At 39.8% G+C, this 22,426-nt stretch overlaps 1 protein-coding gene across 3 annotated transcripts in view; it reads left to right on the forward strand.

Moving 5' to 3' along the window:
- PBX1 (PBX homeobox 1) overlaps window positions 1-22,426 on the forward strand; it is a 293,317-nt gene that overhangs the window by 240,573 nt on the left and 30,318 nt on the right. For 2 of the 3 annotated variants that reach the window (XM_023207054.1, XM_023207055.3), the window contains exons 5-7: window positions 1,799-1,989; window positions 9,617-9,752; window positions 14,095-14,254. In XM_023207054.1, coding sequence (XP_023062822.1) covers window positions 1,799-1,989; window positions 9,617-9,752; window positions 14,095-14,254 — 487 coding nt within the window. Of the gene's footprint in view, window positions 1-1,798; window positions 1,990-9,616; window positions 9,753-14,094; window positions 14,255-22,144; window positions 22,258-22,426 lie in introns of all 3 variants that reach the window. The other variant, XM_023207053.1, reaches the window with a different exon arrangement.

Here is a 22,426-nt window from a genome sequence, read left to right on the forward strand (position 1 = left end):
CAGCCAAGTGAGTCCCAGAGGCAGGAGCTGTGAACCCAGGCTGTGCTCTCACTCAGCCTCTCTGCTGTGTTCCTGTGAGGGATTTGTTCAGTCTGCAGGTCATAGCACAGGAGTGTGGGCGCCGTTAACCTTGCTGGAGGGTCAGGAGTGATAAAAGCCACTTTTGGGTGAATTAAATGAGGCACTGAGTAGTGAAAGGATGTGCCCAAATATTCACGGAGGCGGGGGCAAAAACCCAGGCCTCCCACTCACCAGTGTAGACACAGCCCAGTGGATGCACCTGCCTATGTACCTTTGGCCAACCAACCTCAAAGGATTTCTTAGGTGAATAATCAGTAAATGTGTACTATTGTTATTGTTACTGCGTTATCGACACATATGACAGCGGCAGTGCAACGTTACCAATAACGAGCGTGTTTCTGCCGTTAATAAGTTGGAGCAGGCCAGGCGCAGCGGCTCAAGCCTGTAATCCCAGCACTTTGGGAGGCCGAGACGGGCGGATCACAAGGTGAGGAGATGGAGACCATTCTGGCTAACACTGTGAAACCCCGTCTCTACTAAAAAATACAAAAAACTAGCCGGGCGAGGTGGCGGGCGCCTGTAGTCCCAGCTACTGGGGAGGCTGAGGCAGGAGAATGGCGTGAACCCGGGAGGCAGAGGTTGCAGTGAACTGAGATCGCGCCACTGCACTCCAGCCTGGGCAACAGAGCGAGACTCTGTCTCAAAAAAAAAAAAAAGTTGGAGCAATTGAGTCTTTAGTTCTTTAACTCTCAAAGCATCATCTTGCCTTTTTTGTTGTGAATCTAATACAGTTTTACAGTATTGTTTTGAGTAAATCTGTGAATAGATGTTTTACTGAATGCTCAGCTAAGGAAACCAGATTATGGATGCTAAATAAGTCATAGTAACTAAAAGACAGGGCAGGAGTTTTCAGAGGGTTAAGTTCAGACTTGCCCCAGAGGCCCTGGCCTAAAATAGGAAGGGCTCAGGCGCTACTTCTGACTCTTCATGTTTGCTGTGTGCCTGTGGAAACGTCCCATCACCTCTCTGGGCCACAGTTTTTCTCCCTGTTAAATAAGGAGGTGGGGAAATACGATTTTCAATTCCACCTCCGGAGCTGATGATATGCTAGTTTATAACCTGAGAATTTTTATTTCTGCAGGGATAGTTCCTGAATCCTCTCAATCATGTTTTGATGCTGTTTCTGTAAGACCCCTGGGGACAGATTCCCTTTGTGTTACAGACATAGTGGATCTTCAGAAGGCCAGAGCAGGAGAGGAAGTTCTTATGATAAAACTTGAAACAGAAATAGATGGATGAGAAATCTCCCAGAAGAGTTATCAAAGCTTTTAATTCCATGATTCCATTTAAACTCTTTTGGCTGTTTATGGATTCTAAAATTGAGTATTTGGAAGCGCTCCTATATCAGAAATAATGAGCAAGGCAGAAAGCACATGATACATTTGACCCCAGCTCTCTTTGACTGTTAACTTTGGGACAAAGGGTGGTGTAGTGTGTTTTATACTAGAAGTCATATTCTTACATTTTACTGTGGTAAAATCATGGAAAAAAAATTAAGATAAAATGATTAAGAATTTTTTTTATGTCTTAAAAAACTTCAACATTATCGCCAAAACTTAGAGCCACAGGGGCTGAAATGGACGTCTACCACAAACTGTCTTAGTTTTCTTTATTTGCACAAGTCTGTAGAAAAGCCCACATGATCCTCGTGTCATAGACTTGATACGCGTTGAGGCTTGGACCCCCAATGACTGTGTTTATTGTCTTGCCATTCCAGGCCTGCAACGAGTTCACCACCCACGTGATGAATCTCCTGCGAGAGCAAAGCCGGACCAGGCCCATCTCCCCAAAGGAGATTGAGCGGATGGTCAGCATCATCCACCGCAAGTTCAGCTCCATCCAGATGCAGCTCAAGCAGAGCACGTGCGAGGCCGTGATGATCCTGCGTTCCCGATTTCTAGATGCGCGGTAAGTCTCCCATGGGGCTCTCCTGCCCTCTGTGGGAGTCACTGATCTGGGGCTAGAGTCCATAGCTGGCCACCCTGATAGGCTCTAGTTTCACCCCATCAACGGTGAACCAAATGGTACCCTGAGAATGGTTCTGCGAGACTAGATAGGTCATTGGTTTCACACAGTACCAGGAAAATACATGGTTGCAGGAGATGATCTTTATCACTATGTTATGCACTGTGGGTAGCAGCAAGGAGGACTTAGGTACAGTGAGACTTTTTTTCTTTTCATAGCACTAGGTACCTCTCTTATAGATGCATCTTATAACTATGGGCCTGCAGCTGTCTTACTAGCATTCTATCACGACAGGCTCTCTTCAATAAAGTTTATTCCATTTGCTTGGAAATTGGGATCTTTTCCACCCTGTAGATGGACAGAGAGTGCACTCAATGCAACAAATATTTCTAAGTAAATGGCTGCCTCTGGGCTAATTTTAGGAGTGCAGAAATGAATAAGACATGGCACTTTGGACATAGAGGGACAAGGAGATGGTCTAACATGGGCCAACTTGGTTTGATGGTTTCCATCTGGCGTTGCTGCTCATGTCCTTACTTGTGAGTTCAGAGCATTCAGTTGAAGAAACCATGGATAGAAAGGACCTTTAAAAGAAGACAAGAACTGAGAACACAGAACAAGTGTCATCTCTTGGTTCCCCTACTCTCTAGACCGATAGGTTTATGTGAATCCCTTTGATTCCTTTTGCTTCCGTTATCCAGCCTGTAAAATAGTAATAGTCATATCTTTCATCTACTCTAGAAGAATATTTTGATAATTCATCTAGCAAATACATTTTGATTTTGGGTATGCTTTGTGATCTAGAATTTGTCTTAAATTCGTCATCTGTGAATTCAGATACCATTCATATTTAAATTCTTGATAATAATACCAATCTGTTATTTTTATCGTTAGGACGTTAGATATGTCAGGGTCAGTGTACCACTTCACAATCTATAATTTTGTCTCTTTTCAATCAGATACAATGATTTATCACTCCTCTTGAATTTTTTCACCCCTGAGATCATGTTTTATTCAGCTCTCCTACCTGCATTTCTCTCTGTCTTCACAATTGTGGTCTTTACAGTCCTTGAACCTCTTTAAAACACCCTGGCATCTTCTTCTCACTCCCTTTAGTCAATGTGTGTTGGGTCGCATGGACTAGAACACGAGAATGCTAGCTAGCAAAATGTAACTCTGGGCCAGTAGCATTCCATAGAGTAAGTCAAGAGAAAGTAAAAACGAAGGTAGTTTTCCCCAACTGGGTATAGTAATGGAGTGGAAATAGGCAAAATCACCCTAAAGCAGGATCCTCTGTGCCTCTCCCTCCCCCATGGCTTGCTGTCTGCCTGGCTTCTTTAATGCAGCCTGTTCTGCATAGTGCAAAGTGCAAGTGACTGGTGGCCTCTGTTTGGGTCCTTCCCCTGTGCCACTGCCACCCTGCGTGTATTGCTTACATCTCCATGGTAACTCCTCTAGTTAAAATGCTGGAGTTAGTATTTATGTTGGCAGGTATTGAAAAAAAAAAAAAAAAGAACAGTTGGCTCCAGACTGAGTTCTTTTCAAGAAAGTAAGCAGAGAGACGGGAGGAGCAGAATTAATTGTCTCACTGGATATCTTCTGTCAGTAATTCCACTGTGCCCAGTTGAAGGTCAGACTCTAACAGACACAAAGCTTGGAGAGCTTTGTACACAAGCTTCTTTCACTTCCACCGGCCTTTGCCTAGAGTGTTCCAGTTGGCACCAGACAGACAATCACTTTAAGACAGGGTCTTTTTCTTGCTTTGGTTACAACCTTTGAATCACTGCTTCTGAGCCAAGATTCAAAACGAAAACAACTAACCTATTGTCACTGTTACTATCATTTCATTTTGGGGGTATATTTATTACCAGTGAAAGAATATGACCCCAGATTCCAGCCTAAGGCTGAGCAAATGGCCTTCTCAGTTCAAAAGCAAATGTTTGCCAGACATCCTGATTGGGGAATTCATATCAGTGCCTCCAGCGTCACTAACTGTAATTGGGAGAGATAGCTAAGCAAACTTAGTAAGAAAGACACACTCACTGCGGATATTCACATGCTCCTCTAAACCATGCATCTGATGGGCAGGGCCTCACCAAAAAAGATTTCATGGAAGACAAATAAAATACAAAGAGGACTTGATTTAGTAATAAGATTAGTCTTTGTAATCTAATAGGTGTGTAGAATTGAGTGTTCCTACTTTGTTGTGGAACACTCATTGTATTAGCTTTCTATTGCTGCGTAGCAGATTACCACAAATTAAGCAGCTTAAAACAACACAAGTTTATTATTGCACGGTTTCTGTTGGTCAGGGGCCTGGGCATGGTTTAGCTGGATCCTCTGCCCTGGTCGCAGCGAATCTGTAATCAAGCTTATAAGCTGAGCCTGTGATCTCATCTGAGGCTCAGGGTCTCCTTCCAAGCTTGTTCTGGTTGTTGGCAGAATTCATTTCCTTCTCGTTGTAGGACCGAGGGCCTCAGTTCCTAGAGGCTGCCCTTCTCAACAGGCAGTTCACAATTTGGCTGCCTGTTTTCTTCCTGAGGGCCAGTAGGAGAAACTTTCCATTTTAAGGCTGTAATCGAATCTTCCCTTTCATTTACTCAAAGTCAGCTGATGAGGAACCTAATCATATTTCCTGTGCCGTCCACTCACAGGCAAGGTGTGTACACCACGGTCTACAGTTCTGGAATTCTGTCTACCACACTCCTTACCTCCTCTCTGGGCCCAGGTTTATCCCACTCAAGTCATTTCCTGTCTCTCTTCCTTAGACTGACTTAACTGTACCAGGAAGGTTTAACTTAAAAATTCCATTCATTCCTTCATTCAACATTTCTCATATCATGCTATATACCAAGCATTGTGCCATACACTTGGTAAGTTTATTATCAGGACTATAAATAACTTTTTCTTTTTTTTTTAGTTAAAAGAGGGAGAGAACTTATAAACTATCTGATTTTCAAGCAGTAATCTTAACAGTTTTTCTATAACATTTTGCTGGAAATAACAGTAACGTAAACAGATAATTAAAAGTACATCTGTATACTTCACTGCAATACAGGGGATTACATAAAGTATATTGCCAGGAGGATGGCAAGAAAGAGGAAAGGACATCCAAGAAGGTCTAGTCTGGTAATACTGGCGCTCTACTTAGATTTACTGGTTTATCTAACTGAGCTCTTACTATCTGCCTGATGTTATAGTAGCCACTGGAACATCAAAGATGGAAAAAGTGCATATAAACGTGGGTGCTACCTTCAAAGAGCTCATAATCTCATAGGACAAATACTGTTCCAACTACACGTAACACCACGTGTTACACATTCAGTTCATTCATCTACCTACTCCACCTGAAGGAAAGGATCCAGAGAGAGGGCGGAAAAATACTGAGTCTCAGAGGAGCAGGATGTTTGCCAAACAGAAGGAATGACAGCAAAACAGAACAACATAATTCTACTTCAGCAAGCATTCCTTACTTGAGTGCTTACTATGTGTTAGACGCAAGGGTTTCAAAGATGAGTGAGATCTGTCCTCTGCCTTTGAGGAATTTGCTGTTTAGTTGGGGAGACATATGTAAATCTGTGGCGGATGTTGTGGGAGAGAAAGACGCAGGGTGGTGTGAAGAGCCACAGGAGCATGAAAGCCACGAGTCTTTGGGGAATGCAGAGGCATATGATGTGGCTAGATGAAATTGTTCAGAGCATGTGTAGGATTGAGGGGAAATGAGGCACTAGGGATAGGAAAGATCCACTGAAAAACCTTAACTATACCAGTGAAGATTTTAAATTTATCCTATCAAACAGCAGAAACCCTCAGAGCTATTTAAAGAAGAAGTATGGGAAGTTATCACATAAAATTGCACTGGATTCAAATTCTGGCTACAACCCTGATGACCTTTATGACCCTGTGACTCATTTTCCCAAGACTCGGTTTTCTTACCTGTAAAATGTGGATAATCCTGTAAATAAGAATAAATCTTACTATAGTATCTGGCATATAATATTCACATCATAATTCAGCTATCATAATGATTACTGTGTTATCTATTACTGTTATATGATATACTATTGTACATTGTTGTTTATATACACATTATTGTTAAATTTTATAATGATTAGTGGTATCATATCTATGGTTTAGAAAGATTACTCTAGTGAGTCTCTTGAAGATGAGCTGGACTGGAGAAAAGACAATGTAAAGAACAATTGTTGAAGCCTGTGCTCCTCAGACTGGTGCCACACAGAACAAATTGAAATACTTTTCACATTTTACATAAGTATTCCAAAGAAAATATTCTTATTTTAAGATAAACATTGGTATATTATAGAGTGGACTCAAACAAGAGGTTCCAAAGATATTTTATGTTTTTGATGGTGTCCCCAGAGCTACAGTCTTTTTCCAAGAGGGCTTCTTGGGAAAGCATTGATCTAGTGTTGCTCTGGTATATAGCTATTTTGATTTTAAGTTAACTGAATACTAAATTAAAATGAATAAACATTTTAAAATTAGCTCTCTAGTTACAGTAGCCACATTGCAGCTGCTCAGTAGCTGCACGTAGCCAGTGACTACTGCATTGGACAGCAGAGATATAGAACATTTCACTCATTGCACAAAGTACTCTTGGACAGCACTAGTCATACGGTCGTACAATAGGCAGCGGCTCCTCTTCACTCAGTTCACAAATAGCAGCGCAGTTAGAATGAAACAAAAGAGGTTGATTTGAAAGTGTAGAGCTGGCAGGACTTGCTTAGGAGGCAATCATTTGATGAAGGTAAGAAAGCAGGAAGAGTTGAGAAACTCCTAGTTTTAGCACATGCTAGGTACTCAAATCTTTGAATGAAGGAAGGAAGGAAGGAAGGAAGGAACAAATGAGCAAATATAATGAACTATGTCTGTAGTAATGTCACTAAATAATAAGGCTAACAAGGAAAATAGAGCTGATTTGGGTAAAAGGTGATCTTAGTTTTGGAAACAGTTTGTCTGAAGATGCTTGGAGTCTGCAGTCATAAATGGGCCAATGGCTCTTAGCAGAGGTTTTAGGGCAGGAGATAACAAATTTGGTAGTTAGCAGTGTATGTCTGTGATGTCTACACATCTCACTATCATGAGTCTTTTGTAAAAAACTTCCCCCGTGGACCCTGTGCTTCAAAAATTTTCTGTCCCTAGAACACCATGTTTATCCAGTAATATTTAATTAACTTCCAAATTTCTTAAATTCAAAACCTTGATGCCCAACTCACAAAGCTACTGATTGGCTTGAAATCACAAATGTTAACTCAGCAAGGTGATAACACTTCAAGCCAAAGCAAAGAAACCAGGTGTCACAATTAGCTCAACCTTATTGTAGAAAGGTGTTATTTTCACTAGGTTTCTTGAAATTCTGAAAAATCCTGATCCTAGGATTTCAAACACCCTAGATTAAGACAGCTACTAAAAGAGGTGATAAGCGAGTCCATCAGAGTAGATGAGACCACCTAGGGAAGATTGCACATCACAAGGAGAGAAGAGCTGGGAACAGCTGTCTGCACCATCCGCATACCACCAGCTCATTCCAGAGAGGGTTCCTTTGAGCTCAATTGGAAGAGTCCCAAAAAATACACAGTAATGCTAATGCAAACAACTGAATGAGGGAACGGAGGCTCTCCCAATTAGGGAGACCTCAGGGTCCAGTTCCCCAGGCCTAAAACAACAGTCTTCTTTAGGCGAAGAAGAAAGAGAAGCCAAAGGTTATCTAAAGCCTGGCCTGCAGACTGTGTTAGTCACTTGGCTATCTTCCTCAAATTCCCATCATGCAAGAGCTTTTAACACATGCCCACTTTGCAGTTGGGCTTTTAAATCCAATCTGTACAATTTCTGATGCTGAGTGACCCAGAAACTCAGCATGATTTAGGAGAGTGACTTGGGCTTGGCATAATCTGGACAGATGTGGTTAATACCTGTGGACAGATGGTGTTCATCCGGTAAAATTAGGCACTTTATTGTGTTAATTAATCCAAGCGGGACCCTGAAAATACAATATTAGCTGAATTTCCTGTGTAGCAAGGCCATCAGTGTTTTCTGTTGGCTAAATTGGGAAATCCTATATCCTGGCGTAATCAGGGATGTTCTGGAAATTTTTTCCATAAGGAAAAGCTTTTAATAAAAGCAAGGAAGGCAAAAGTGCTAAGCAAGCTAATTTAATGATGAAGGACCCACAACTTTAAGGAGGGCCAGCCAGCCCCTGCAATGAGCCTGCAACGCCCTCAACTATCCACAGGCCTTCATTGTCAGGAAGCGATAAAGTGATTCTCACTTTAAATTAGTTCAATTAGCACTTTTTCTTTTTTAAGGCAGAAAAATGCTTTTATTCAAAAAAAGTGATTTTCTCCTTTTTGGCAACCTGTATATGAAAAAGAATTCTGTGGGCTTTTGTTTTACCATTTAGCAGCTGTTCTTGCTTAAGAAGTGCCACTTTTCTCCTTTTGAGGGAGGTCAAGCTGTTGGGGGTTAATTTCAGTCAGTTCTGTGCCCTCTTCTCCAGATGCCTTTTAAAAATGTTACGTGCATTTACATGGGGATAGAATGGAAAGAACATGATAATTTATTTTTAACTTATGGCTGCAGAATCTCTGTGTAATTGTGAGGAGCTAATTTGTATAGAAGAGAGAGACTGGGTTTTGTAATCAGTCAGACCTGAATTAATACCTTGGCTCTGTTACATACAAGCTGAGTGACCTTTGAGCTCTGTTCTTTATCGGTAAATACAAATAATCATATCTACCTCAGTAGTTGTGAAAAATGAATAACTTGAATTGATTGCCAAGAGGGAGGGGTGAGGCCCAGTGCCTGGAACCTGGTAAGAAGAAAGACCAAGCTGTAGCACCTGCCATGTGTTGGGCACTGTGCTGAATGCTGTCTTTGTGTGGTCTCATCTCTTCCCTACTCTCACCCTGTGAAGTCAGTATGACTCTCTTCACTTTCATTGAAGAAGCTGGTCAAAATCACCCAGCTGATATTCAATTGACCCAGGATTCAAAACCAAGATGGGGCTGGGCGCAGGGGCTCACACCGGTAATCCCAGCACTTTGGGAGGCCGAGCCAGGAAGATTATGAGGTCATGAGTTAGAGACCAACCTAGCCAATATGATGAAACCCCATCTCTACTAAAAATACAAAAATTAGCCAGGTGTGGTGGTGTGTGCCTGTAATCCCAGCTACACAAGAGGCTGAGGCAGGAGAATCGCTTGAACCCGGGAGGTAGAGGTTCAAGTAGCCAAGATCATACCACTGCACTCCAGCCTGGGTGACAGAGTGAACAAACCAAGATGGCCCGAATTTTGAAACTTTATACTCCTCACTACTCTGCAAAAATATCCGTGACCACTCCTCTGTTTGGTGCCCAGATGCTACACAATGAAGTATTGAGCAAATGCTTTTAGTTACGGTTTTGGCATCGAGCCCCTTTCGGTAAATATGCTCCAGTTCACCTTTTGCTCAAAAATTTGTCTTCTCCTAGAAGTAGATTCTATTCTCTCCCACTTTATGTTTATTTGGTGTGAGCCTTTTTGTTATTGTTTCCTTTCTCTTTACAAAGGCGGAAGAGACGGAATTTCAACAAGCAAGCGACAGAAATCCTGAATGAATATTTCTATTCCCATCTCAGCAACCCTTACCCCAGTGAGGAAGCCAAAGAGGAGTTAGCCAAGAAGTGTGGCATCACAGTCTCCCAGGTAAGCAGCCCCTCAAAAGCCTCAGCCTGTAGCCTGGCCATGGAGGGGCCTCCAGGGCAGGCTCTTGGAAGTCTTGCTTTACTGGACATTCATGCCTTGCAAGTTCCATCAGCTGTAGCCTTAAAATATCAAGATAAACACTTGATGTGTATGTGTATAAGTGAGTTTCTAGGTAAGTACTTGGCAAAACTTGAGAAGGACCAGCAGAAGGAAGAGAAGAATAAGTAGAGCACAGTGTAAAAACAGGCTTAGGGTTCTTTCCAACGAGCACTCCTTTGCTTCAAATGGGTAAGGTTTCTAAAGTGTACTAGGGAAGTTACCTGCATTCCTCATGCTGTTGTTTCAAATTCAGTCAATTCCTTAGCCATTTTTTTGCCCAACCCAGGAACTTTAAGAGTCAGTGAATGGAACTAGTTGTTATGTAGCCTTTTAAATGAAAGGAACTTAAATGTCTCCTCTTGATGTGCTGACTCTATAACTGATGGAGTGTAGGAATTTTAACATGTCACTGCGATTACATTGGAATGGTTGAATAAAATGTCACTGAATGCCCCCTTCCCCCAAAGAGCAATAACCATAACAGGTGGTGTCTGTTGACTTGGAAAGATACATGATATAAAATTGTTATAGGCCTAGAGTTTTCAACATGAATATGAAGCAGAAAAGTAGGCAATATTTATACGTGCGTACATTTTGTCCGCTCAAAAGATCCACCCGAACTTCTTATTCAGTCTGAACCTCAGATACCACCACTGGTTTCTAATTGAGACCTATAGTGATAGTTCTGAAATCTGTCAGAGAAAGTTTTTCTTAGAATTTTGTCACATGCAGGAGAATTAAATGTACAGGTATTTCCATTAAAACTGGGGAGGGGAGGGAGTAGTGAAGACTACTGTAATGAGAAATTTCACTTACCACTTTTCAAATGAAGTAGATGCTCCTTTATATAAACTAAGCATCTGTACCTCCTTGAATTGAATCCTGATTTCTGTTGATCCCTGCAGGGTGCTGATCCCATCAACCTGTGTTTACCTATACAGAATTAGGTCCAGTCAGAATATAGAGCTCCCCAAAAGGTATTGACAGTGAAGGGATTGCCCGAGCCTGCCCAACAAACTAAGATGATTTTACAGCAGCAAATATCCTTGAAAACATTCTTTCAGATAAAGCAGAAAGAATTGACTCCTGTTTAACTTGGGCCTTCCTTAGGTGCTTTGACCCAGCTGAAGGTCATTTTCAGTCTTGACAATTCTGGGAAACTGGAATGTCAGTGGTGAAATTCAAGTAGCCTAGTTTTTTCTAGGGCTATCACCATTCTTGTCCAAATCTAAACCCCTTGTCCACAAAAAAAGGGAATTAATGCTTTTTGATACTTGCTGCATGTTTAAGGAATGCTTCTAGGTATGGACCCACAAACAAGGAGCAAATATTAAATCAGTGAATTTTATCCTGGAACCTTCTGCTTTTAAAGTAGAATTAAATTACTGCTGTCTGAATTCCAAGTGTGGAATTCAGAATTTCAACTCCCTGTTGAAAGTAAAAGGAATTCTCCTGGAGGTAATTTGTAGTATAGCTGGATACAAGTTAAAATCCTGATCTGTTCCTGCAACCTTCACTTCCTTCATTATGGAAACTCAAGGTACAAATAGTGTGTCCATTAAAATGCTTATTTACATATTGTGTCACGTTTCCCTTTCCTCTGCCCATGCCAGAGTCCTGCCATTCTTTCTTCCCCATCACATCTGTCTCTCCCCAAAGCAACTAAGCTACCATTGTTAAACAAGTCCAGTGGGAGACAATGTAATATGATATCATAGAAAGAGCATTAAGCAAGGAGCATATTTTTGACAAGAGTCAACTGTGGGATCCTAGGGATTCTTTCTTTTTGGGTCTTAGTTGCCCCATCTACTAATCATGGTTTGTTGGATCACATGATTTATTCAGTCTTTCTCCTAGTTCCCAAAGCCAGGGAATACCTTTTGAACTGTATCATTATTGTCTTTTTTTGAAGTCACAAATTCTTTTGAAATCTACTAAAAGCTATTGAAACCCCATGACCCAAAACAAAGATATGCTGCCCATACACCCAAATCCATCTGAAATCCACCTGTTGACTGTATCTAAAGAGCCCTTTTTCTATACCAGAGCTACTCGAAGTGTGATCCACAGAAGGCAGCATCAGCATCCCCTGGGAGCCCGTTAGAAATGTAAATTCTTGAGTGTCACCTTAATTCTGAATCAGAATCTTTGAGGGTGAAATCTGTAATAGAAATTTGTTTTAACGACTTCCCCATGAACACTTAACTTTGAAAAGCAACACTCTATATGCTTTATCTGAGTGATCTCTTCCATGCTCACAGCTACAAATAATACCTCCATTTGAATACCTGATGGAACTTCTCTCCTGCAGCACCAAACTCATATATTTTACTTCCCAATGGACTTCATCGTGGCTCTGCCCAGAGCTTCTTCAAAATTAACTTATTCAAAATGTGAATCAAACTCTTCCTGTAAAACCTACTATTCTTTCTGTATTTTATGTCTCATTCTGTGTCTGTTATCTATACATCCCTAGTACCTAACGCATATTAGGCCCTTAGTCCATGACTGTTGAATAATTAGTTCATTCATGATACATTGATACAACACTGTATACATTGTCCGGATCATTGTCTGTTGGACAATGCAGGAAGTCCCTGAACTGACCTAGCACTTTCCTACCAGTTCCATTCTTGTCATTTAGAAGGGAATCACTCCCACAACATGTCCCCTCTCTACCCCCTTCAGGTTATATTTTTTTTCACAGATAATTGGACCTCAGGTATTTCTTCTTCAAAAGTTCTCCCAAATTACCTTCATCTTTTTCCCTTTTCTTTCAGCTTGTGCAGTTATCTGAGAAAAAAATCTCCTTACCTTTTTTCTTCTTTTGCTATCCCATAAATCAAAAAGCAACGATAATTATGACCGATTCCTACGAATAGTGAAAGTTATATCAAGAAAAACATAAATTTCAAAGTGAAACTAGATATGCAGTGATCCTGAAATACACCCAAAAGTGTCCTTCCTCCTCCAGTTTACCTCTTTTTCTGTAGACATCAGCATTTACAATAAATAAAGCATTTTCTTATTGAATTTTTTTCTCTTTTGTTTACTAATATTGTGGTGGTACGGAGTGATTTTTTTTTTTCAAAAAAGGCTTGACATTTCTGCTATAGTATAAGTGCTATCCTTATAAGATGTTTTAAGTTTGCTAATGCATTTAAAAAATTAACTTATATTATATTAATATAAATTATGTTTACATAAATATAAAAATTATAGTTTTGCAACAGTTTTCTTTATCTGCTGTCGTTGGGAGTTAAATATAAATGATATGTAAACTGTGGTACATGTGGTATCAACTCCCCCTTCCCTCACCAGATTCTTAGTTTGTTTTTAATTATATGAAAACCTCAGCATTTTAGTTCAAAATCATATCTGGAATGTGGGATATAAAACTTTCCTTCCCGGGGCAGGAATTATGGGGGTAAAACTTGAATATAACTGTGTCTCCCCTTGTGTCTGGCAGAGGTCTTGGTATGAAGGGAGCAGAGGTACCAAATGGAGCCAAGACACCTGCTGTGAACCACATGAAGGAAATAAATTAACAAATGAAAGTAAATTAGGTTTATTGTGTCTGCTGGCTTTAACATTTAAACCCTAGAATTCAAGGGGATAGTCATTTGTATGCTACAGTTTTTCTTTATGTAGATAATACCAAGCTTTACACAAAATAGTCAGTGAAATCTGGTAGATTGAATTATATTGATCCTAAGGTCTATCGTGAAATACAGCTAAGAATCTCAGTCCACATTAAAGTCATGTAACTTCTAAAAATTTGCAATTAATCTATCACATGAAAGCACCTATATGGACATTTAAAGGTCTGTGTATTTTGATGGCATGAAGCCAGCTTTCGCATTGATAAACACTGGGGGCATTTCTCCTGAATTGTTAGGTATATTTTAGTGTCATAACTGAAGATGTAAGCAAATTTAAAATGCTCGCTCTAAATTAAAAGGGTTCTAGCTTAAATGAGCAGCAGCTCCTTTATAGGAAGATTTTTGTCACAGTGGTTTTACTAAATTTTAGTGATATTAAACAAGAGAATCACATTTCATGTAGTTGTCCTTTTGAAGCTCTTACTTCAGATCTTTTTACTGATGTTGCCAAATTATTAATACAAGAAGGATAAGACCAATTAGCTTACCTCTTCACCTCTCCCATAAAGCCTTTTTTTTGTCTTCTGCAATGTTTCTGAAGGATGAAATGTGAACTTTCTCATCTTATTAAACTACTCTAGGTATCAAACTGGTTTGGAAATAAGCGAATCCGGTACAAGAAGAACATAGGTAAATTTCAAGAGGAAGCCAATATTTATGCTGCCAAAACAGCTGTCACTGCTACCAATGTGTCAGCCCATGGAAGCCAAGCTAACTCACCCTCAACTCCCAACTCAGCTGGTTAGTTTTTTCTTTGCTTGGGGGTGGGGGGAGGCATTGTTCTCTATTTTTATACTTGCTTTTCTTACATTGGGATTTTCTTTTAATTTGTTAGACTTTTGATTGGTTAATTTCTGTATTTGATTGTATTTTTGGATATTAATGTCACTTTGGGCTCTTCCTTTCATTTCCAAAGAGCAATCTGTTAGACTGTTTACAAGGTGGGTTGTGTGGAGGTTTGCATTAATGTGTCTATTAAGTTAAGACCAAAGTAAATTGGTTAGCTTGATGAGACTTCTAAATTCTCCCCTCAGGGATATCAATAAATAAGTTAGACATAATGCTTAGAGATAGTCTATTGGGATTCTGTCATTTGGCCCATTTTATGTAAAGTTTTTATCCTTGTCAGTTTTGCTGTTCCAACAACATAATGTCTGGGTCACCTATTAGCGTGCATTCTGTGCAGAAATATTTACTCTTCTAGCAGATATCTTATTAGAATGTTTTGGTATGCAAAACCAGGCTATGAATATTTCTATGTATTGTTTATAGTTGTTGTTCTTTGTTGTTTTTTGTTGGTCTTCTTTATGATTATCGGTCCTGTGCTATATAAAATAGGTTTTATTTCAGGAAATATGCATTATATCACTAATTTAAGGTCAAAATACTGTATTTTGGGGTGTGCCTTGTGTCATCAGTTCAGAATTTCTACATGTGAAAAAATACAGTTCATAGTGCAAAAAATATAACCTTTGTGTTTTTGTAGGCTATGGAAGGCATGTGGTAATTTTTTTTCCCCTTCGGTAAAGGAAAAACAAGTATTTTCTCGTTAAATAAGTTTGTTTTGACTTCGATTAGGGTGCACAGCTAAGAAAATTGATAATTCTAACTTAAAAGGTTACCAATTTAAATATATTTGATCATAATATGATTGCAAACCTAATGTCTAACATTTTTTAGAGCATGTGGTATCTTTGACCACAAGGCTTGTTTGTCCACTAAAATAAGTTTTCTTACGGTGACTTGTTACTGGAGACGATGTAGGGTTCCACAGACTGAGGTCTTCTGTGAGCTTCCGGATGTACAAATTTGTTAATGATAAGGTTCTCCAAGTCACTGGGCTATACCCAGCATGCCTTTTATGGCCTTCTTTTATCTGAATGGAATCATGCATGAAGAGTGGCCTGGGCTTTTTCAACATGAATATAATAAAATAACATAGAAATCAATCCAGTTTTAATTTTCCCAGCACTACAGGTTAGATTCCTATGAGGAGCAGATTTACTTTTTGAGGAATATTTTGTTTTTTTCTTCCTCCATCATGGTGTGATTGACAAGGGATCAAAGCTAACAGGTTCAGTAACCAGAGAGAGTTCCATCTTCTCCATCTGGTCAATTATTAAGAATTTCAGACCTAATAACAAGTTGAACTGTGCTGCTAGGCAGACATTTTCACTTGTCTCTTTGGAAGAAGTACAATTCTGTCAACATTAGCAAAAATGCACTCAACACTCCTGCAAAGGTTATCATAATGCAAAACAGATATCAAAATGACTTTTTCCTGTCCCTGGTATATCTGCATCGCAGATGGCTTAGCATGATTTATGACTAGTCCTTAGAAAGGCCCTGTGGACTTTCTTCATTACTAAATTCGTAACTATTTATTCTTTTCTAAAGCCCTTAAAAGAGAAAAGTAAGCATTTTAACCCTCTACTCTGTGTTTAAGAATTATGGTTGCCTCTTATGGAATGTCAGACTGTGATTACAGTTTTCTAAGGAATTTTTTTCTGGTGGCTTAAACATCATGTGACTATTCTGAGCACAAAGTAAATTATTATGGAAAATTTGAGCTAAGCCTTCCAGTTGTGCCTAAGTTGTTGGAAATAATCCACACAGGAACCCCTTTGTAGTGCTTTTTCTAAAGTAGAGACAAAAGAAAATACTATTGTATGTGTGCAATTGCATGGAATTGTAAAAGATAAACATTTTAACAGCAAAAGTTACAAATGGGCTTTTCTGTATTTTCTTTTGCTCCTAAACAACTTAAATCATCCACACAGATAAAGTAGAACTTTAAAATGTTCAAACTTTTCACATAATAAGGTGTTTATCATGTTATGTACTTGCTCTTCAATAATTTCAAAAGATAAATGATAATTGAAATAAATTTTAAATAAGAAGTTAATATGTGAAAATATATTTTGGCAGAGTTTGAAGTCTAGAGTTGTGGAACCTAGGAACTTTTCATAGCCTCAGTATTGAAGCAGAAGCTTTTTTTTTCAGAGTTTTACAAAATATAAGTACTCATTTCTATTGTAAAGAAATATATTTCTGGCTGGGTGCGGTGGCTCACGCCTGTAATCCCAGCACTTTGGGAGGCCAAAGCGGGCAGATTACGAGGTCAGGGATTTGAGATCAACCTGACCAATATGGTGAAACCCCGTGTCTACCAAAATTACAAAAATTAGCCAGACATGGTGGCGCGCACCTGTAGTCCCAACTACTCGGGAGGCTGAGGCAGAAGAATCACTTGAACCTGGAAGGTGGAGAGTGTAGTGAGCTGAGACCGCACCACTGCACTCCAGCCTAGGTAACAGAGCAAAATTCCATCTCAGAAAACAAAACAAACAAAAACAAATATATTTCTTTGCAAGTAAATCCTCTTCCTGCCAGAGGCTTCTGTATGGAGAACAGCACTTCAGTGTCTTAGATTACTTCCAAATATTTCTATTTGTTGATATGTTCCATGTCTCCTGTTTCCTTAAGCATAATCTATTTTTTTTTAATCACTTAAGACTAAAACCCGGGGGGATTAGCAAACATTTAAAGACATTTAGCATGCTTCATAGTTTATACCAGCAGAGTTAGACAAAATGGATGGAGCAAAGAGGAAGAATAGAAGGAAGGAGAGAAAGTTAAATTTTGAAAAAAGAAAGCAAAAATAGGGACCAGTTGAAGCACTGGTTAAAACCTGGGGTCTATAATTCTTCTGTAATAACCTAGAGTAATACATTCTTAATTTCTTAATTTTGATGAGATTATAAAACCTCAGAAAAATGAGGCCCTTTCAAGAAGCTTGGATTATCTTCTAGAGAGTATTTTAACATCCAAGAAGAAAGAAATTGACTTGTGCATTACAGATGCTCACTGTGGCATGCCATCAGCATTGAAATTATATCACATTCTGTGATTAGATAAGTGGTAGTGGGCTTACTGAAGCTCAGAACCCCAAGATTTGAATTCTTTCGCTTAGCTGTGTGTTTGTGTCAAGGACAACAGCAAATCTTCTTCTAGCACTATTTTAGTCAATGGCAAGCCCATATACATAATCTTGTAATACCCCTGTATTAGTTCGTTCTCACACTGCTATAAGGAAATGCTTGCAACTAGGTATTTCTAAGGGAAAGAGGCTTAATTGACTGAGGTTAGCATGGCTGGAGAGGCCTCAGGAAAGTTGCAGTCATGGCAGAAGGTGAAGGGGAAGCAAGGCACCTTCTTCACAAGGCAGCAGGAGGGAGAAGTGCCGAGTGAAGTGGGGAAGAGCCCCTTATAAAACCATCAGATCTTGTGAGAACTCACTCACTATCACAACAGCATGGAGGAAACTGCCGCTATGATTCAATTAAGTTCATCTGGTCTCTCCCCTTTGACACGTGGGGGTCGTGGGGATTATGGGGATTACAATTCAAGATGAGAGTTGGATGGGGACACAAAGTCTAACCATATCAACCCCTAAAAAGAGGTTTGGTGTTTTTCAGGATTGATGAAAGGTTATTATATTAACACTCAGAGCCTTCGTGCCCTATGAGAAGTTTTTATGTAGTACACACAGAGAGAAGGTAACACATCCAGAGAAGTTGACTGACACTTTAGTAAACCCACAGGAATGTTTATAATTTTGTTTTTTAAAACCAAGTGAAAATATTTATCCTACTGATGTTTTATCTCATGTTCTTCCTTAGTATGATTCTCCTCTTTATTTTTAAGTGAAGAGTGAAAACAATTTCTCCTGGAATTGGAACTCTACAACCTTGACATACATACCTATTGAAGGGTTTTCACATTGAACTAGACAACACTTTACTCTTTCGCTTTGTCCCAAGTAGAAAGTATAACAGTGAATCTTGGAATTCACAAGGGGAAATGGAAAAGCAAGCATGCCTGGGACTTAATTAAGCTTCCATCTAGTAAAAAGGACCCATCCTTTGAACTCCCAAATGGTATGAGAGTCCAATATATCAAGCTGAATCAGGCTGGCTACATAATCTACCTGAAGTCTCGATTTCTAAACTACAGAAAATGGCAACTACTTCATTAAAATAGTGTAAGAAATATTGAGTGAATACATTTAAACACGGAGTTCCTTAAAAGGAAAAAGTAAATCCATTCTTGTTCTAAGTCTTTGGTTCTCATCTAGGGGCAAATCTGTATCCCCAGGGGACATTTTGTAATATCTGGAGATATCTTTGGTTGTCACAATTTTGAAGGGTGAGTGTTACTGGCATCTGTTGGATAGAGGAATAACCATTGTAGGGCTAACCACCCTACAATGCATAAAATAATCCCCCACAATGAAGAATATTTGGCCCAAAATGTCAGTAGCAACAAGGTTGAGAGATCCTGTTCTAGGTTTAAGCTTTATCATTATTCTTTTTTTTTTGGATTATGAAATTAACTGATTTTTTTTGTTTTTTGCTTTTACTTTTTTTGTTTTTCTTTAACAAATTTAAGTCTCCTGAAGATTCTTTAGAGTAGAAATGCAATTTTCGGGAACTTGTCTAATGAAAATGGATGTGAACACATTACCACATGATGATGTTTGCCCAAGCAAATGCGTTAGAATCATAGGTGATCTATTATTTCTTCTCTGCCTAGTTGAGTGCAGCTTTAGTTTTCTGTACATGCCCCAGATGTCTGGGTGGCAGTTTAAATGAGCTGCTTGCCTTCCTTCCCAAACCAAATTCAGAACCTTTTAACTGACAACCACACCTTAAAATGTGCATCTAGTAGTAGCTGATGGCTTCAAAACAGCCTGCAGGTAAGGTTTCTGAATGATCTTCTCAGCAAGCCAAGTTATTCTGTTTCAGCTCTTTGAGAATGCCACAGCACCTCCAAGAGAGCCCATTCAGTATTCGTCAGTGAGTCGTGTGCGTCCCAGGAGGTTAGCCATTCCATGATAAATTCTTTCCAACTTGCAGTGCTGGGTAAAGAACATGTCCTCCCCTTGTAGTTCAGATGTTTTTGTGGACTTCTGTCTGCTTTATTGTGGTATTAGTGGCACCTGGTCTCTTCCCTCAGCACAACCACTGCTTCTGGATACTTACCAGAGAGTGAGAAGCCATGGTAATATTGTACGTGGGTGTACAGACACAATGAAATGCTGAAACAGCACAGCCAAGAGCACAAGGGACTGTTCCTTCAATTGCTGCTCTGATACAAATGCACTTGTACATGAAGTACATTTATATGTGCATATTTATCTCTGTGTACATTAGGCAGCCAGACATATTTACAGTTTATCTATGCACATGTATTTTTTAAATCATCTGTGTCAATTGCAGTATGTATCTTTTAAATGACACATTCCATGCCTTCATGGTTCCATGGATGCCATGTCCTTGGATATCATGTAGCCTTTTGGGGGTTTCTCCCATTTCTAAGTTTGTGTACTAATTTCCAAAAAAACATTGGTCAAATTTATAGTCCTTATGTTTAGGCTAGATTTACCACAGTGGAACCGGTGGAATCTGGGTGGTGCCAGGATGGACCTTAAGGTTGACTCTCTGGATAATAAGACATCATCTAGAGATGATGGGAGAGAAGTAAAATGCCTGAGCTTGGGTGGGGGAGCCTCATGACATATAACAAATTATAATTTGGGTTCTTGGAGCTGATTCTTCTTAGTTCTGTTGACATCTAAATGTAAGCATGTATTATAATACATTACAAAATGGCTTTTATTATTTAGGTTATATCTGTGATTACAAAAAATATTTGAGAGGGATAGTACTAGTATATAGAGATATTATATATCTACACGTGAGCATGTGATCTGTGCCACACATTGTTTCATTCATATGTTCAGGAAGACAGTTTCAAAGATAGTCCCATATTAATGGAAGGAAGTTACAGACCAAAGACTTTGTCCCACTGACTGGGTATAAGCCACACCTGGTCAGATCTTACACCTGTTTTGCTAAGGCCCTACCTTTCCAGTTCCTTTCAGATAAGCTAAACAGAGAAATGTGGGCCAGATGAGACAGAACAAGTCGCAGAACTATGGAGATGGCATAGTTCTTTGGTTGACGTTTGAGTCCTCCTCTAACCCCCAAAGAAAGCATTTATTTTTTCCTGGGAAAGAAGGAAAGAGAAGGGAGTTAGGTGGAGGATTGTTTTATGTAGTAAAATAGCTAGTTTTTCTTTGCATGTGAATGAACATCCCACAGGACAAACAAAATTTGTTTGTTTTTGTTTTTGTTTTTTTTTAATGTAGAGTTGTACCCAGGTTTATAAATCGTCAGCTTTCTCTAAATGGCTCTTGCCTTTAAAGTATGAAAACACCATGAATAGCATAGATAGATACCATAAATAAATAGTTCATTGTGTCAGAGTTTAGAGTTTGTCATTTGTTAAGTGGTCCTTCTATGGGGAAAGAAAGTCCTCTCTTCTGCTTAGCTGCACCTCTTCATGTGGGGCAGGAAAGCTCTCAGAGCTCAAATCCCTACCTGAGGAGAAAAGAAAAGTGTCAGAGCTGAGGCATGAATCATGGTTGGGCGATTCCACACTGATGATGGCTGTCTCAGAATATGAGGGCAAGAGCACAATTTGAGCAATATAGGGTTGGAAATAATAGAGTGCAACTGACCTGGGTCCCTGAGGTCTCTCCTTTTCCAGGCTAACGTCATGTTTTAACCAAACCTTGCACGTTGAGCTTTCTTTCCTAATGCGCTGAGCTGCACGATGACTTCAGAATAATATTAAGCTTTTGCAAGCCCTTATGCTTAGGTTGAATGTGGGCTAGGTTCACCACAGTGGAACCAGTGGAACCTGGGTGGTGCCAGGATGGACCTTAGGCTAACTCGCTGGATGATGCCTCCATCTCTGGGAGGTGAAAGCAGATGGCTAATGGCCCTTCTTGAGGCCCACTTATTACTGTTATTATTATTATTATTATTATTATTATTATTAGCAGCAACATTTCATATTTTATGCATGCTTGAGAATTCCTGGCCCGTTATTTTGTTTTCTCCATAGTTGCAGGTGGCAGAGAAGGGTAGATCACTCCCACATATTCTTACAGTCCTCAAGGTTCCTTGAGCTGTTGCCACCTTGCAAGAAATTTCACCTTCATTTTAGAAATTAAGAATGTCAATAGACCCATACATAGTCCTAGTATGTGACAGTGCCTTCATGCATTCCCTCCCAGGTGCTGCCCCTCACAGGGGAGGGAATGCTTTGGCAATGGCATATTTAGAATCCAGTTGAATAGTTTATGTGCTCTATCATGGTGGCAGAAATACCACTGACCAGCCCATAGCCTCCATCTTGTGGTCCCCTGGCCAACGCTAGAATTTTAGAGGCATAGAAGAGAGATCCTAGGTCTAGAGACTACAATCCAAATAGACTAAGTTGGGAAGAATAAATGTTCCCTTTCTCAGCTTGAAGTTGCTAAGGGGAAGCAGTTCTGTTGACAACTTGCAGTAAGGTATGGCTTCACATAACATAAACAATATGCACCCTTTATTGCTTGCTCTGTTCTTCATGCTACTAACCAGACTCTGTTGGTGTTATTTTTATTTTAGTTTTTATTTGGGGGGTTGCTTTGCATGTCATTCTTCCTCTTGGCTGTTAGTTGCGGGGTTTGAGCCTTTTCCTTTCTGTGATTCAGGTGCCTCACTCTTTCCTTTCCAGGTTCTTCCAGTTCTTTTAACATGTCAAACTCTGGAGATTTGTTCATGAGCGTGCAGTCACTCAATGGGGATTCTTACCAAGGGGCCCAGGTTGGAGCCAACGTGCAATCACAGGTAGGGACCCAGCCAATATGCCGCCAGGTGAATGCCTTAGAGTCTTAGAGTCCAAGAGCCCTCAGTCGTATTGGACTTCCTGCTTCTGTCCAGAGAGAGAGAGAAAGATAGATCAGAACCAAAACCTTACCAACGACCAAACCAAAATCAAGACAACCATTGTCATGGG

This window comes from Piliocolobus tephrosceles, chromosome 1, assembly GCF_002776525.5.
Source record: "Piliocolobus tephrosceles isolate RC106 chromosome 1, ASM277652v3, whole genome shotgun sequence".
Classification (NCBI taxonomy): Eukaryota; Metazoa; Chordata; class Mammalia; order Primates; family Cercopithecidae; genus Piliocolobus; species Piliocolobus tephrosceles.